The sequence below is a fragment of the Rhinatrema bivittatum genome, chromosome 3 (assembly GCF_901001135.1).
Source record: "Rhinatrema bivittatum chromosome 3, aRhiBiv1.1, whole genome shotgun sequence".
Lineage (NCBI taxonomy): Eukaryota > Metazoa > Chordata > Amphibia > Gymnophiona > Rhinatrematidae > Rhinatrema > Rhinatrema bivittatum.
This window is the reverse complement of record NC_042617.1, coordinates 541945525-541963171: the sequence shown is the minus strand read 5'-3', so window position 1 is coordinate 541963171 and position 17647 is coordinate 541945525. Positions and strand designations below refer to the sequence as shown.

Genomic DNA, 17647 nt, shown 5'->3' with positions numbered 1-17647 from the left:
CGAGGGCCCATGTTCCTTGTTTCACTGCCTGCTACTTCTACCCTTCTACTTGGAAGAACTAACTTACAGTCACATGAGTGAGTACAGAAAACATCTTTCTCCACAGTACTGCTTCACCGGAATCAGGTACTCGCTCCTCGAGGGCCTGCCCTCTGCTCCAGTGCCAGACCTCTCGTCTAGTGGAATCTCTGCTACTGCTAGTGAGTACAACACCACTGAGTCTCTCTGCTCTAAGGGATCAGGTACTCGGTCCTCGAGGGTCTGCTCTCCCTGTCTCGCAGCTCTCCTACTCTCTTTAGGACTCTGAATGCTAATCTTATTGTGTGCTCATAACTCTCAGTCTCTTTCCACTACACCACTGCTCTACAGAGGATCCGCTGTTCCAGCGTTCTGTGAGAGACACACCCAGCCAGGCTCTACAACCACTACTACCATTTGTAGTCACTACTGCCATCTCTGGTGGTTCCATAAACTGTTTAATAATAGATTCAAATCTGTGTTTGTCTGTCCGGAGTTTAGCCTGACACTGTGGTCCCTCACGGGACTGCCCCCCATGGGCATGGTCAACTGCCACAATGTCCAAGGATCCACCCAAACACCATTAACCATAACACGAGGGTCATCGAATGTTCACAAGAGAGCACTGTTCTGTTTGTACGTCTCACATTGAATGTCAAAGTGGCCCCTATACCCCTACACTAATACCTAAACCTCACCTCGAGTTACTAGGAGGGCATCCCTAGAGATATAAATACCTATCTAGGGTGATGGCATTATGGCTAATCTCACTCTCTCTCTCTCTCGCTCTCTCCCTCCCTCCCTCCACCCCCCCCCCCCACCCCCATTCTGGCACTTATCTCAAAGTGTGAAAAAGGTACTGCAATTTGTGGTAACTTAGCTCTTTGCATAGGTATTAGCATAAATTGCCTATTACCATAAAGTACACCTCTTTTTCTATTGCATGCGGTATTTAGTGCATTTTGATAAATTCAGGCCTTAGTTGGACAAGCCTTAGTTTAAAATTTCCCATCTCACTGAATGGGTAAGTTTTAACCATGTAAATTATAACCTGTCTAAAACAAACCCAGATTAATAGGCCTGGCAGCACGCGTAAAGCCCCAGGACACGCATATGTCCCAGGGTTTGAAAAAAGGGGTGGGGTGTGGGCAGGGTGGTCCGGGGGTGGGGTGGGGCCAGAGTTTCCAGGCACAGTGGCCATTTGCCGCTGTGCCCGGGATCGCAGGCTGTCCATCGGCCGTTGCGCCCAACTTGCGCCTGCCCAAGGCAGGCGTAACTAGGTAAGATACATTTTTTAGGGGGGTTTAGCTTAGGGCTGGGGGGCGGAGGAGTTAAGGGAATGGAAGGTGGGGTGGGGGGCAGGGAAGTTCCCTCCGAGGCCACTCAGATTTTGGAGCGTCCTGGGAGGGAACGGAGGAAGGCAGCGCAGCTCGGCACGCGCAAGGTGCACAATTGTGCACCCCCTTGCATGCGCTGACCCCTGATTTTATAACATGCATGCAGCTGCGCACACGGGGTAATTTTCAAAGGAGTTACGTGCATAAATGTAACTACTATTGTAGCAATTTTCAAAAGCCATTTACTCACGTAAAGTGCACTTATGCGAATAAATCCTATGGACGATTCAATGGCATATATTGTAGCAATTTTCAAAAGCCCATTTACTCGAGTAAAGTGCATTTACATGCGTAAAACCCAGTTTTACGCATGTAAATGCTTTTTAAAATCAGACCCACATGTTATAAAATCGGGTGTACATTTGTGCGCCAGATTGCGTGCACAAATGTACGCCGTGCGTGAATGTTTTAAAATCTGCCCCTAAATGTATTAGCTATTCGCCCCAGATACAAAAACAAATGTGTGCCCGATCTGCACATTTTTACCCTCAGAAATTAATACCAGCCCAGGGCAGGTGTTAATTTCTGAGAAGTCCAAAAAAGTATACAGAAAAGTAGAAAATACTGCAAAATACTGCTTTTCTGTACATCCTCTGACTTAATATCGTGGCAATATTAAGTCAGAGGAAGCAAAAAAAGTCAAAGGAAAAAAAAAAGTGTGCCGGTGGTCAGGCAAAGAAAAGGGACATTCAATTAACGAGTGTCAATTTTCCTAACCCGCTGACAGCCACTTCTCCTGGGCATCCGCTGCCAAGGAGGCGCTAGGGGCATGCAATTGTCCCTAGCACTTCCATTGTAGTATGAGCTCTCATTTAAATATTGAATCGCGCGCCCAGGAGAGTTGGCTGGGTGTGCGTTAGGAAAGCAGTGTACTGTTGACCTCTTTGAATTTGGTAACCCATCCTCACCAAATTTACAGTACAAATCAGAAAGGGGTATGAGGATTCTGACAGAGTGTTTGCTTGTTTGTTTTTTTTAAATCTCATGTCTGTGGAACACGGATGTGCACATGCATGCATCCCGAAAAGTAGGCTGCATTAGTTCTGACTGGAACTTCTTGCTTTGTATTGGTGCAGACAGAAAAAAACTGATTCTTACTGTGTGATTCCCTTTGTTTAGATGCCATCATCTTTCTCCCAGTGCTACTCTATTAAATCTTATTTTTAGAAATAATTGAATTTATTTTGTGGCCGATTTATCTACTTTACAGATTATAGGTTTGTATGTTATTATCATAAAGAGCTAATATGGAGCAACATCTGCATCTTTTCATACAGTTTCTGATCATGCCAGGTCTCCAAATTTAACATAGAGCTGTTGCTTTTTTATTTTTTTTTTTCCTCTATGGACATTTATCTGCCTTCATTTTCAAGCCATAAATGAAACAATACAGAAAAAAATTATTTCCAAAAATAGCTAGGAAATCTTATTTCTCCTCGCCCTTTCTAAAGCTATACTTCTTTCCTGGCGAGTCCCTCGAGTGTTTGCTCTTGACATGACCACAAATTCTTACTTTCCCTATTGGATACACTGAGGTGATGTCAGCAGGGCATTTTTTTATGTCCAACTGCATTCTTTAAATTAATTTGCAAATGAGTGGGGGCAGATCACATTTCATCAAATTTCCTACAAGGGCTTGATTCATGGAGGCTTTTATTATTCCATCTGTGAATATGGGGGGAGGACTGTAGTAAATTAGTCCCTAAGTGTGGTCCTGATGACATTAATATAAGCAAATTAGCTTCCTGGATCTTATTGTAGAAAATATTTCACAATTTATGGCATTTATCTTTAAGGGGTGCGAGGAAAGCAATTTCTTAAGTGCAATAACAGCAGTTGGAGCTTTATCAGTTTTTTTTTAATTATGTGTTTAATAAGCACATATACGTTTCTAAAATGCACAGATATAGCAAAACAGCTTCTTGCAGTTCAGGAACGGCTACATTCATATCAAAGTGCCCTATACTGGGTCTCCTGACTTCTCTCGCAGGTTGTATACAACCCTGAGCTGTGTAATCAGTGATTCTCAGTCTGATCCTCGAGTACTCCTAGCCAGTACTGCTTTTCGGGATATCCCAGATGAATATGCATGAGACATATTTACATGCATTGTCTGTACTGTATGCAGATATAATCTGCTGAGTAAGTACAGGAAAGAATCAGTCCCTATATGATGTTAACATATGGAAGATAGTGATGGATTTTGATGTCATGGTCTGTCCCCTCTTTATCTATTTGTAGGTGTGTTTTTTTCTCTGGTTGTTAATTCCATCCACATCCATTCTCAGCATCTGAAAAGTATTACAGCTGTGCCCATTATTCCACAAGGCAGCTCCAGAGTAGACATCTGGCCTTCTGAAAGCCTCCTTGCTGTCTCCTTACTGCCGTCAAAGTGCTCAAAGTCTCTGTGTCCTGTAGCACTGACTATCGCCTGAGGCGATCACAGCAGAGCCAGAATAGAGTCAAAGGAACCATGAGAAGGTGGGGAAAAGCCATGATGCAAGCACAACATAATAGAGAGCTCATAAGGTGAAAGAATACTTCAACCAGGATTGTAGGCATGAGAGTATGTGGCGATGTGATGCTGTCCTTATTGAGGAGACGAGAATGTGGAGATGCAGTGTATGTGTGGTGTTATTTATGAACTGCTTGTAGTGTGTTTGTACTATCTATTGCTGTTTTTCAGGTAATGAAATGCTAAGGGCATGCTGCTTTTCCCACTCCCCATACTTTTCCTGTGCTAGGTGTAGGTGGCACTCTATATTGTCTATAATACATTTGTGTTGACAAAGTTTCCAAGCCCTGGAGAGGTGGAAGCCTTAAACATTCATATTAGGGATGAGCAGCGGGATTTTTGCTTTCTTTTCAGTGTGCACTAAATTTGAGTTAATAAGCATTTACGCGTGTTAGTATGCATTAACTCAAAATTAGTGTGTTCTAAAAATGAAACAAAACAGAAACCCCCCTCCAAAAGCTGGAAAAAATAACAAATGAAATGAAAAACAAAACAAAACAAAAATGTTTTAGCTCCATAGCTCTACTTTATATATAGAAATATTGCCATTAGCACAGACAATATATATAGAAATATTGCCATTAGCACACCAATTTTCTCAACAAGTCAGAGATCTAGGAGTACTATTAGATGATTCAAATGTCCCTCAAAAATTTATTAATTCCACCCTTAAGGAGTGTTTCTTTAAGAACCACACACTCAAAAAACTTAAACCACTACTTCACTTCTCTGACTTTCGTATTGTGTTACAATCTATGGTCTTTTCGAAAATTGACTATTGTAACGCGTTACTATTAGGTCTGCCTAAAAATTCCATAAACCCACTACAAATCCTACAAAATACGACAGCTCGCATTCTCACGAATACACCTACAAGGGAACACATTACTCCCATACTTAAGAAATTACACTGGCTCCCTGTCCACTACCGTATACAATACAAGATATTATCACTCATTCACAAAGCCCTCCACAACCCAGAAATGAACTGGCCCTCCAACACCTTTCAATTCAATAATTCTAATAGGCCTATTAGAAATCCCTATATTGCTACTCTACAAACCCCATTACCTAAACTATTTAAATATGCATCCACCAAAGCTCGTGCCATTTCCATAGCTGGCCCAACACTATGGAATGCTATGCCCACTGAATTACGCCTTGAACTGTCCTCTAAGACATTCAAGCAAAAGCTCAAGACATGGCTTTTTACTAAAGGCCTACACTTGATTTTTCCGTGTTCCCCCTTAACTCTATGTTCCTAACATGTTTCTATCTTACACAATCTCTCTTAACTCCTATTACTCCCTTTTCTTAGTCTGCCAATCTTTCCATCTTTTCACTAAACTATTACTCTCAACTTTAGTTTAACTATGCCCTCCTCTTCTAGTCATTCTAGCACTATTGTTACTCTCTTATAACCATTGATCTCGCCCTCTGTACATATGTATATAACCCTTTCCTTCCTTACCCTTTCTCTTTCCTTCCCGTTCCAATTTGCTCCCCACCCCTCCTATACCCCCAGTTTTTCGCCTTGATACTAGATTAAGTTATGCAATCACATTTATTTTACTCTATATTTCTATCTAATATTCCGTTAATTAAGTTGTTCTTGATATTGTATTTTACTGTTTTAATTTATTGTGGACTTATTATACTGTTATATGTACACGCAACTGCGTATTTTTGTTCTATGTACACCGACGTGATATCTTTGATGAGCGGCGGTATATAAAAACCAATCAATCAATAAATAAATAAATAAATAAATAAATAGTCCTGGCATTATATCTCCTGACCTGGTCAGCTGTGAACTTTGGTTGACTTTTTTTTTCTTCTTATAATTCAAAATTTTTAATTGTGTGTCCCAATAAGTATATACATTGAGGTCTAATGTTAGTAGGAGAAGTACATATACATATCTATTAACTTATAGCCCCTTGTGCTGGTTGACATTTTAAGTAAGATTGGAATTAGCAGCTTTTGTGCAATCAATCGTAATCAGATCCTATGAGCAAAGCTTGTTGTTCTTTATGCTTAAAGGTTGACTTGTTTGCACAATTCACGTGTTTGCTTTCTTAATGCTTAACCAACTGGTTTGTTTATCTGCAGAATAAGGTATGTTTGCTTTTCTATATTCAGCTTAATGCATCTGCCTCTATCAGCAGAATTTAAGGAATTTATGCTTGGTGAAAGAAAAAATTTTAAAATTTTATATGATAACTTTATTCGCCTTGCATGCTCAAGTGACTTCAAATGCATAATATCTGTGTTTTTCCTGACAACCGCAATCCTGTGCATACTGCAAATATTATTTTTCACTTAAGTGACAAGTTGAGATACAACCAACTACTGCTGATATTTATTTTAAGTACAGTGTAAGCAGGAAGATGTCACTTGCAAGTTACACTTTCCTGTCCATAAACTGTTATTAACCAGATAGACTTAGGAAAAGCCACTAGTTAACTCTGGGCATTAGGAGCATGGTATTACATACTCTTTTGGAACCTGCTCAGGTACTTATGAACTGGATTGGCCACTGTTGGAAGCAGGATACTGGGCTTGATGGACCCTTGATCTGATCAGGTATGGCAATTCTTATGTTCTTATGTTACCTTTGACTTTTTCCTGTTTGGGATGTTTCTTCTCCAACTTAATGGCTTGTACTGTTTTAAACAATAAAAATACAGTACTGTTATATAATGACCAAGTTATACAGCATCCTACTTTCAAACTACAATATATTCAAAGAGATACATTTTACACAATATAATAAATATGGTAAAGAGATACATTTTACACAATATTAATAAACTAAAATTATTTCTTCTTCTTTGGTTTTCTTTAACCTCCTTCTCAGCCTCTACCTTTCTTATGCACTGAATATAGTCAAACATATTTCAATCTGAACTTGGCATTTTTGGACATAATTTAAATTAAGCATCATAAATGCATTTTTAATTATTTTGTTATTCAATTTTCTTACTATTTGCTTAAATCCAAGTTGAAAAAACTTTGTGTCAGGGGAATACTGAATACTAACTGTAATCTAGTAGTTCTAAAACACTTCCATAAAATGAAAAACATTTACAATGAATGACTCCCTGTATTTATTGTAAGGGATGTGCCTGCTCTGAGTGGGGTTGAGTGATAAATTATATGCCGAGAATGATGCTGGTAGACCCATCTCTAGTGCATACCCAAAATGAGGAGTAAAACCTTTACAATTGACATCTACAATAACCCATGCTAGTTCTTTCCACAACTTTAGATTCCTTATGGGTAGATTTTGTAAGGTGTGCACGCTTTCTGGCATGCACACATGAACATGCCGATTTATATAACATGTTGTGCCCCTGCGTGTGCATGTTATAAATCAGTGGGCCGTGTGCAAGCAAGCGGGGGTAAAGTTCGGCAAATTTCACACCGGCGACGCATCACAGCCTTCCCCAGTTGTTTTTGTTGTTCCAATACTTACTTCAGGGCCCAACCCAGCCGGGCCCCTTCTAAAATGTGTGCAGCGTGCAGCCTGGCTGAGTGGTGTAACCCCCTTTTTTCCCACACGCAGGGATTAAAAATCAGGTTATTAGTGAATTCTCGATGGTAAAGAAAATACACAATTCTTACAGTAATTTGTGGACCATAAGTTATAGGTAGGTTTGATTGCCACACGCATTATAAAACTGTACTTTTACCTTGTATATATTGAAATATAATCAGATGAGAATATATCATACTGTCCTAAATGCCTAGTTGTTCTCTACCACTTTCACTTCATTAACATAGTAAACAAATTTTAAGTGGGTCACTATGCTGCTACTTCTTAGGCATGCAAATCCAGCCAATATTGAAACAGAGCTACCCGGCTTATTTTGAGACATGCACATCAACTTAGATCATCTAAAACAGTGATAGAAAAGTATGCACTAGGGATGCACAGCCCCAAGTTTTTGGTTTGTTTGTTTTTTTTATTTCAGGCCCACCCAGGCAAAAGCAGCCTGACCCCCAAAGCTGAGGCTGAGGCCCAGCACTAAGGCCTGGGACAGGGCCCAAAACCTAGGCCCATGCCAGCCTAGGAGTCTGGACCCAGTGCCAAGACTTAGGCCTTGGCGGGCCAGGAGCTTAGGCCTGACATGGGGACCTGACCCAGAGGCCTGGTCACAGTGCCAGAGCCTGGTTTCTGGTTATGAACCTTGTCACAACACTGAGGCCCAGCACGGAGGCCTGATGCCGTCACCAAGGCCTGGCCCTAAGGCCTGATCCCGTGCTCCAGGTCCAGCGCTGAGGGTCTGTCCCACTGCTGAAGCTTAGTCCTGGTGTTAGGGCTTGGTCCTGTGGCCTGGACCAGGCATTGTAGCCCAGTACTGGGATTGGCTCTGAGGGCATGGCCTGCACACAGAAGCCTAGTCCCAAGCAGCATGGTCTCTGCACTGAGGCCTGACCTGAAGGCCTCGCTCTAGCATGAGGCTTTATTCAGGTGCCAAGATCCAGCCGTGTGAGGATGGGTCCTAGTGCAGAGACCTAGGCCCTGAGTCTTCTGAGTCCTAAGAGCTTTGTGCCATCACTGAGGTCTATGTCCAGTGCAGATCCCTTGCCCTGAGGCTTTGGTCTTATTGCTGAAGCTTAGGCATGGCACCACAGCCTAGGCCTAGGCCATTTGGCCTGGTCCCTTCACCAAGGCTCAGCCCTGAAGCTCAGCTCTGAGGCCTATTCCCATAACTGAGACCTAGGCTTGGTACTCAGTCTTCGACCTGAGGCTTTGTCCCTTTGCTGAGACCTAGGCCTTGCCCAGACCCCTTGCTTCAGTTTCCCAATGTCTTCTTCTGTTCCAGCACTTCAAAATATTACACCATCCACTTGGAGAATGGAGCCAGAGTGATGTCACTGTGGTACCTTCTTCTGGACTGGATGGTACCATTTTGATGAACAGCCATACATCAAAATGGTGCCGCCTCTCTGGAGGAAAGCACTGCAGTGATTTAATTCCAGCAATGTCCTCCAAGGAGATGGTGTCAGTTTTGAAGCACTGGGTCAGAAGAAGACATTGGGAGACCCAGGTCTAAGTCTCAGCAATGGGATCAGGACTGAAGGATGGGCCTCAGCACTGGGTCTACACTGCAGTGACAGAACCAGACCATAGAGCTAGGCTCAGTGCCTGGCCTAGGCCTGGGTGACAGGACAATGCCTCAGGGCCAGGCCCCAGCACTGGGCCTAGGCCTCGGGGCCAAGCCTCGGTGCTGAGGCTTGGTCCCACCAGAGTTTCTGATTTTTTTTGTTACTTTTTTTTAATTTGTTTAAAAGCAATGCACATCCCTAGTATGCACATACATTTTTGAAACTGTAATGCACAAAAATATTTTTCTCCCTGCCCATAGGAATGTTTCTTTTTACTTCTACTTAAAGTACATGCATTGTGAAAGTACACCTGTACCTTTGGCTGAACAAAAATCTATTTGGGCAGATTCTACCTGTGTAGTTCCTGATTTTGCCCAAGCAGATACTGACCTAGTCTTTGAAAATGTATCTGATTTTGATCATTGGGGTTACAGATATGGGTCCAAGAGATAACATTCCTCCTCCCAACACAGATGCTGTCCTGGGGCCCACCTGAAACTGATGGAACCTCCACATTCCTCTGGTGAGAGACAGGCTTCCTCTTTGTCCAGATCTATACACTCTCCTCCTCCTCCTCATTAAGACTTACTATATTATTCCTAGATAGTCATACAGAACTCATTCTAGTATGTTGTCTTCAGCTTGAGGATGAAAAGCGATACATGGAAGAAGAAAAGCGTAGTAGCATATAAAGGTAGATATGTCTTGCATTAGTTTCCAAAGTAATCCATGAACATCTTAAAATCTGAGTCTACAATGTGATTTTAGGACAAACTACAAAGTCATGTCATAGGTGATCCTTGTTTAAAATTCATATGCTTTAAAATCATTAAACATGCTGCATACTTTCAATATTTATTCCTGTAAACATAAGTAAATGCATGATTCATCAAGGTCTTTTCCAGCAGACAGAATGAATGGCTAAATCAGGATCTAAAGCATTAGTTCTTACCTTTCTTTCCTTTCGCAGATATCTCTGTTTTTTTCTTGGCTAAAACATTTGAAAAATCACAAATGTTAATTTATACAAATTTCATCATTTCCAAACAAGTATCAGGTTATGTCATGAAAAAATCAGTTTGCAATATAAGACCGGAGCAAACCGCCACCTCTCAAAAAAAACCCAGTAAAGTAACATTTATCAATCACTAAAGCTACATAGGTTGTAATCTGAAAACAAGGAGAAATATACAAAGGAGAAAGCATATTTGAATATTTGAATATTTGAAGCAGCAAAAAGTGCCCCTTCAAAATTCTAACCCAGCCCCTCCTCACTCTCCCTCCCCCCCCCCCCCCCCCCATTATGCCACCCTCCCGACCCTCCCAAGACTCACAAAAACTCCTGGTAATCCAGTGGGGGACCCTGTCACATGGTAGGGGCTAAAGGCCATGGTGCCATTTTGGTTAGTGGCAGCCAATGGCCCAGATGTGGCAGATCACTCCCAGTCCCCTCACTGGACCACCTGGGTTTTTGTCAATCTTGGAGGGGTGTTATTTTATTTAAATTTGAGGGGTGGCATGTAGTCCCCACCTCAGGCAGCACATTAACTTGAGCCACCTCTGGTCATATATATGGTAAGGCAGTCATGGTAAGTAAATATATTTAATAGGGATATGCATTCATTTAAAACAAATAAGAAATCCAAATCAAATGAAGGTATATTCATTTTGGTTCAACCAAAGCAGAAAATAATGAGCAGTACCCCAAAAAATAAAGAACATTTTCATTTGCATTCATTTTCAGATCCTATTGAAGTTTATAAGTAGGGCTGGTGCAAGAGTATGTGGCACCCTAGGTGAATTGATAGTCATTTACTCTCTCCCTCCAGCACAGAGCTTCCTCCTACCAGCAGCAGTACAGTACTCCCATTTTTTATGGTATTGGCTCTGGCACAATATCCCTTTGGGCCTTGTGCTGGAAGAATTTTACTGCCCCTAAAATATTGGCACTCTAGGTGACTGGTGACTGCCTAGTTTGCCTAATGGAAGCACTGGCCCTGCCTATAAGTAAAGCAAAATTGCAGGGTGTCTTTTCCTACTCAAGGCAGTGATACCACAGTGAATCTAGACTGACCAGATCCATTGCAGGAAGAGTAAAAGAAGACACAAAGAAGCAACACCAAGCAAGTTCAAAATTGTTTTAACCAGCCTATCTTAGCTGGCATCTGTATTGACCACATTGACTTCCTCATTTTTTTTTTTTTCATTTTAGTTCACTTCTGTGCTGGCAAGGGCGAAAGAAAGTTGTGTTTCTACTTTCTGAAGCTCTCAGAGTTGAAAAAAGTTTCAAAAAGAGTCAGGAGAAAGGAAGAGAATATAATTTAAAACAGAGATGAATTTTGGCTTCTGTTTCCTCTCTCAAATACTGTTAAAATTCTGTCTGTTTGTTCAGTGATACAGAGTTTCACGACACTGGTATCATTGCAAAAGCAGAAGGAAGAGTCTGAGACAGTGTCTCTTTCTCTGTATGCTGTAGAAGGTGCAGCTTTACTTTACATTGCACTGAAGACAGAATGCCGTATGCTTCTGTATCGCTCCATGGTGCGTCCACATCTTGAATATTGTGTGCAGTTCTGGTTACTGTATCTCGAAAAGGATATTGCAGAATTAGAAAAGGTACAGAGAAGATCGACCAAAACGATAAAAGGGATGGAACGATTCCCCTATGAGGAAAGGCTAAAGACATTAGGATTCTTCAGCCTGGAGAAGAGAGAGCTGAGGGGAGATATGATAGAAGTGTATACAATAATGAGCAGAATGGAATGGGTAAACACTAGGGATGTGAATCGTTTTTTGACGATTTAAAATATCGTCCGATATATTTTAAATCATCAAAAAATCGTTAGGGCCACGATACAATACCAATTCCCCCGATTTATCATTAAAAAATCGTAAATCGGGGGAAGGGGGAGGGCAGGAAAACCGGCACACTAAACCCCCCTAAAACCCACCCCCGACCCTTTAAATTAAATCCCCCACCCTCCCGAACCCCCCCCAAATGCTTTAAATTACCTGGGGATCCGGCGGTGGTCCAGAACGGCGGCAGTCTGGAACGGCCCCCTCAATAGAATCGTGTTGTCTTCAACCGGTGCCATTTTTCAAAATGGCCGCCGCAAAATGGTGGCGGCCATAGACAAAAATGATTCGACGGAGGAGGTCGTTCCGGACCCCCGCTGGACTTTTGGCAAGTCTTGTGGGGGTCAGGAGGCCCCCCCAAGCTGGCCAAAAGTTTCCTGGGAGTCCAGCGGGGTTCCGGGAGCGATTTCTTGCCGCAAATCGTTTTCGTACGGAAAATGGCACCGGCAGGAGATCGACTGCAGGAGGTTGTTCAGCAGGGGTTCCGGACCGCCGCTGAACGACCTCCTGCACTCGATCTCCTGCCGGCGCCATTTTCCATACGAAAACGATTCGCGGCAAGAAATCGCTCCCGGAACCCCGCTGGACTCCCAGGAAACTTTTGGCCAGCTTGGGGGGGCCTCCTGACCCCCCCAAGACTTGCCAAAAGTCCAGCGGGGGTCCGGAACAACCTCCTCCGTCGAATCATTTTTGTCTATGGCCGCCACCATTTTGCGGCGGCCATTTTGAAAAATGGCGCCGGTTGAAGACAACATGATTCTATTGAGGGGGCCGTTCCGGACCGCCGCCGTTCTGGACCACCGCCGGATCCCCAGGTAATTTAAAGCATTTGGGGGGGGGGGGGTTCGGGAGGGTGGGGGATTTAATTTAAAGGGTCGGGGTGGGTTTTAGGGGGGTTTAGTGTGCCGGCTCACGATTTTAACGATTTTTCACGATAGTTTACACACCCAAACGGCAACAATACGATTCCCTCCCCCTCCCAGCCGAAATCGATCGTTAAGACGATCGAGGACACGATTCACATCTCTAGTAAACACAAATTGGTTGTTTACTCTTTAAAGAAATACAAAGACTAAAGGACATGCAATCAAGTTACTAAGTAGTACATTTAAAATAAATAGGAGAAAATATTTTTTTTTACTCAATGCATAATTAAGTTCTCCAATTAGCTGACAGAGGATGTGGTGAAAGCTGTTAGTGTAGCTGGGTTTAAAAAAGGTTTGGATAAGTTCTTTGAGGAAATGTCAATAAACCATTATTAAGGTGGACTTGGTGAAATCACCACTCATCCCTGGGGTAAGCAGCATGGAATCTATCTACCTTTTGGGATCTTGCCAGAGACCTGTGATCTGGATCCAACTGGGATCACTCCTGTTCCAAGAGGGGGGTGGGGTGGCTTTAAGGTATGTGATGGGGAAGTCTAGGAGGCCCACATGGATGAAGGAGGGGGGGTAGGAGAAAGCCTGTAAGAGCTATTTAAAAATGTTAATATTTTGTTTTTAATGGTGGAAGCACAGCATGTTTCCTTTTAAAAACAAATTAAATAGGAAATGTCATTGACATTGCCTATTCCATTTCAAATTTTAGCGCATCCCTAATTCTAAAAGGAGTTGGTTTACTTTCTCATTCAAGTTAGTTCCAATTTTATTTCAAGATGTCTCAGTTTTGCCCTAGTTCAGGACTTCCCAAACCTCTTCTGGGGACCCCACAGACAATCGAGATTACAGGATATCCAGAAGGAATATGCATGAGATACATTTGAATATACTGAGTCTCCATGATATGCAAATTTATTGCATGCATATTCATTGTGATATCCTGAAAATCCAACTGCCTGTGAGGTCCTCAGGATAGTTTTGGGACTGGCCTAGTTCCTTGGGTAGAGGGGCAAGCAGAAAGTTTTCTTGTAGTTAATTTACATACTGTATTTGCTTGTTTATTACTTGACTTATTATTATTATTCATTTTCATAAAGCACCAAAGTATTTGCAGCACTACATAGACACATAATGGTGAATTTTAAAAGCCGACGCATGAATAAGTTGGATTCATGCACTCTGAGCGGAGTTTAAAATCCAATGAGATATGCACTGTGGGGTAGATTTTAAAAACAAGCGCGATCGCGTACTTTTGTTTGCGCAGCAGGCGCAAACAAAAGTACGCTGGATTTATAAGATACGCGCGTAGCCGCACGTATCTTCTAACATCCTGGATCGACGCACGCAAGGCTGCCGATTTTGGGCAGCTGGCGCGCGCCGAGCCGTGCAGCCTGTCTCCGTTCTCTCCGAGGCCGCTCCGAAATCGGAGCGGCCTCGGAGGGAACTTTCTTTTGCCCTCCCCTCACCTTCCCCTCCCTTCCCCTACCTAACCCACCCCCCCGGCCCTATCTAAACCCCCCCCCACCTTTATCCACGGATTTATGCCTCCCGGAGGGAGACGTAAATCCACGCGCGCCAGCGGGCTGCTGGCGTGCCGAGACTCGACCCGGGGGGCAGTTCCGGAGGGCGCGGCCACGCCCCCGAAACGCCCGGGGCCAAAACCCCGCCCCCAGTCCCGCCCCCAAAACACCGCGCCCCGCCCCGAATGCTGCATCATCGGGTCCTGCCCCCGACACGCCCCCCTTCCGAAAAACCCCAGGACCTACGTGTGTCCCGGGGCTCTGTGTGCGCCGGCGGCCTATGGAAAATAGGCCGCCGGCGCTCAAGGCCCTGCTCGCGTAAATCCGGGCGGATTTACGCGAGCAGGGCTTTTAAATCCGCCCATGTATGTATTTCCTGCAGCACGCATATCCCAAACGTTTTCAAAAAGGGGTGAGGTATAGGCGTGGTCTGGGAGGGGCATGAACCTAAAATGTGCGCATAAATACTGACATGTCCTGAGTGCACCGAGGTCCCCTGTCAGATAACTTTACTTCTGCTATGTATGATAAAAAATAAAGAAAACTAGGCAGATCTGCGCTAGGTCTGGGCTAACTGGGGAAGTGAAGGCTATAAAACAAGGGGGGTTTGGAGGATGTCTCTCTTAGCTGGGTGAACTGGGGATTAAGTGGTAAAAATGTCAATAGCATCGGCACATGCACCTCTTTTAAAATCCCCCAATTTACGTGGTAGAAGCGAGATTTGTGCGGACAAGTGCACACCCATTTAAAATTTGGTGCACATGTGCACGTGGCCAGGCTATTTTATAATATGTGCACATACGTGCATGTATGTTATAAAATGACTGCCTCCCGGGGTGTGGGCCAACATACGTGTGCCGATGTGTGCCCGTACACTGGTTTGAAAGTTACCGTCACAGTAAGAGATAGTTCATGCTCCAGGGAATTTATATTCTAGTTAAGACAAACAGATGAGAAATAAAATGTTCTGAGAGCTTTGTTTGCCAAAAAATGGTTATAAAGAAAAAGTAGGCAGAGTTTCATTGCTGGATTAGTTGAAAACAAGGTTGAAAAAATAGGAATTTTTGGTTTATTTTCATAAATAGACGGTAAGAGTGAATTTTGGATATCAGGGAGAAGATGGTTCCAAAGATGAGCAGCAAGGATAGATAAAGGAACTTGTTTAATGCAATCTGCAGTGAGAAATAGCTGGTGAGATGAACAAAGATGACAAAAAGAAGAACAGCAGAAAACGGCACCAGCAAGAGAGAGGTGCAAAGCCTATCAAACTAAGTAAAATAACGTAAGCAGCTTCCCCACCTTCTTAGATATAATCTCACAGCATTTAGATATCAAGTCAACATCCAGAAAGAAAGACCACGCTGGTCCTCTCAGCTCCAAGTCAAATACCACATGCCAAGTCGAGTCCTATGTTGAGCCAAATTATATGGTGTGGATTTCAAATGGGGCTGTGCTAGACCACATTTAAATGCAGCCCAAATAATGAGTCAAAAGAAATCCTAATTCCCTCTCCCACGGTTCAGAGTGAATTCAAACCTATTGTGCTTCTTTTATTGTTTGACAGGTAAAATACTTACTGGGTTCTGTGGCCTGTTTTCTAGGTTCTGAATCAATTTCTTCAGAGAATCGGAGAGTAATAAAGAAAGAACAAAAGCAAGATTAATATTTTGAAAAAATACCTGGTTATTTGGACAGATAATAATTTGAATTTGCTAATAAATAGGTATTTACTATAGAAAAGTAGGCTGCACTCCCACAGTCTGACACTTTGAAATACAATCAGCAAACGGGCAAATGCAACTAATATAATTCACTTACCTGACATTCGAAGACCTGCAAAACCCTTGAATTTCATGTCAAGCAAACCTCTAATAGACAAGTGACTTTGAAAAACATGTGCATGCTGCTTTCTATGGAGCTAAAAATCCATTGGAGAGCTAAGATACAGAGTCAGAATAGAAAAGCAATAAAAGTGCTAACAATAGCACAAGTCCCAAAACAAAACAAAAATTAAAGGGAATCAATCTCTCAACATAGAACAATTTTATAATAGATCAAAAATCAATTTTTTAGGGGTGTGAGGGTCTTTGCCATTTCAATTGTTTTTGCTGTTGAAGATCTTGTGATAATATGGCCTAAATATTGAGTTTTGATATCTAATTATATTGTTTTATGTTGATAGATCGATTTCCTAAGATATAGAGAAGCATGATTTTAAAATAACAGGGATCATGCAAGACACTTCCAGCATTCTTTAATTCTTGGCAGGGGGAGGGAAAAGAGAAGAATGTAAAAAAAAAGGCAAATCTTTCTAAACTAAATAAATAAATATTGCACATTAGGAGTCAGCATTTTCACTAATGATTGCACACCTTTGGTAGACAGAATAGTGAGCATCCTTAACTCTCTAGTTAACCTTCATTTGAAAGTCAATGTGTTATTGCTGACATGAGATCAAACAAAGGTATTAACATAGATGGAAAAGATGTGTTGGTTCAATGACTGAAACACTGTGAGGCCAATATTCAAAGCCATTGTTGATTGGACTGGAAGTTAGCTGGATAACAAAGGGGAATTTTGGGGTGTTCTGGAGTGACGTTAGCCGAATAGCTTATCTGGCTAACTGATATTTGGAGTTAGCCGAATAAGTTATTTGTCTAACTCAAAACGTGCCTGAAAGCAGATCTAAAATTCCTGGATAACTTTAGCCTTAACTGGCAATATTTAAAAGAATTTAGTCCGTTAAGTGGAGCTGCAGGTTTTAAAAAAATAAATAAAAGTCACAGGCCTACTGGCTCTATGAATGTTGCCCTCTCTCTCTCCCACCCAAGCTCCAAATGTTCAGCCCTGCTGGGCTGATTCTGCAACCTTCCACTCAAATCCCCTTCGTTTCATCAAAGATACATTTGAAAGATCAGTGCTCTCCTCCTTCCCTTCTCCTCCCACTCCTGGGTCCTGCTACATTTTTAACAAATGATGGCCTCCAGGGGCCCCCCTTCCACTCCTGTCCCCAATCATCGCCCTCCCACTCTCCCGGTACATTTTATCAGTAATGTTTGTCAGCCCGGATTGTAGCAGCAGCCTAGCATGACCCGGGCCTGCTGCTTTCACCATCTGCTAGGGTTGCTGTGCTGGAAGCGCATAGTCTTCCAGAAAATTGCTTCTCGTGTTTCTAGGGAAGCTATGATAGAAACCGATGCTTGCAGCCTAGATTTAGCAACAGCAGAAATGCTGAGCCCAGGCTTTGGTAAGTTACTACCTCAGTCTGGGCTGAATAACTTACTGATTTAAGGTACCAGAAGGGTGAGGGGGGGAGGGAGGCCAACATTGTTAAATTTCTGATAGGAT

General features: G+C 42.7%; 1 protein-coding gene across 1 annotated transcript in view; it reads right to left on the bottom strand.

The window, feature by feature from the left end:
- The window catches only part of LOC115088647 (neurofilament heavy polypeptide-like), a 611587-nt gene that overhangs the window by 53277 nt on the left and 540663 nt on the right, over window positions 1-17647 (bottom strand). The window contains exons 74-76 of the mRNA XM_029596909.1: window positions 15877-15915; window positions 9998-10036; window positions 6546-6596 (exon numbers count right to left, since the gene is read on the bottom strand). Of these exons, the coding sequence (XP_029452769.1) occupies window positions 6546-6596; window positions 9998-10036; window positions 15877-15915 (129 nt within the window). The remainder of the gene's footprint in view (window positions 1-6545; window positions 6597-9997; window positions 10037-15876; window positions 15916-17647) is intronic.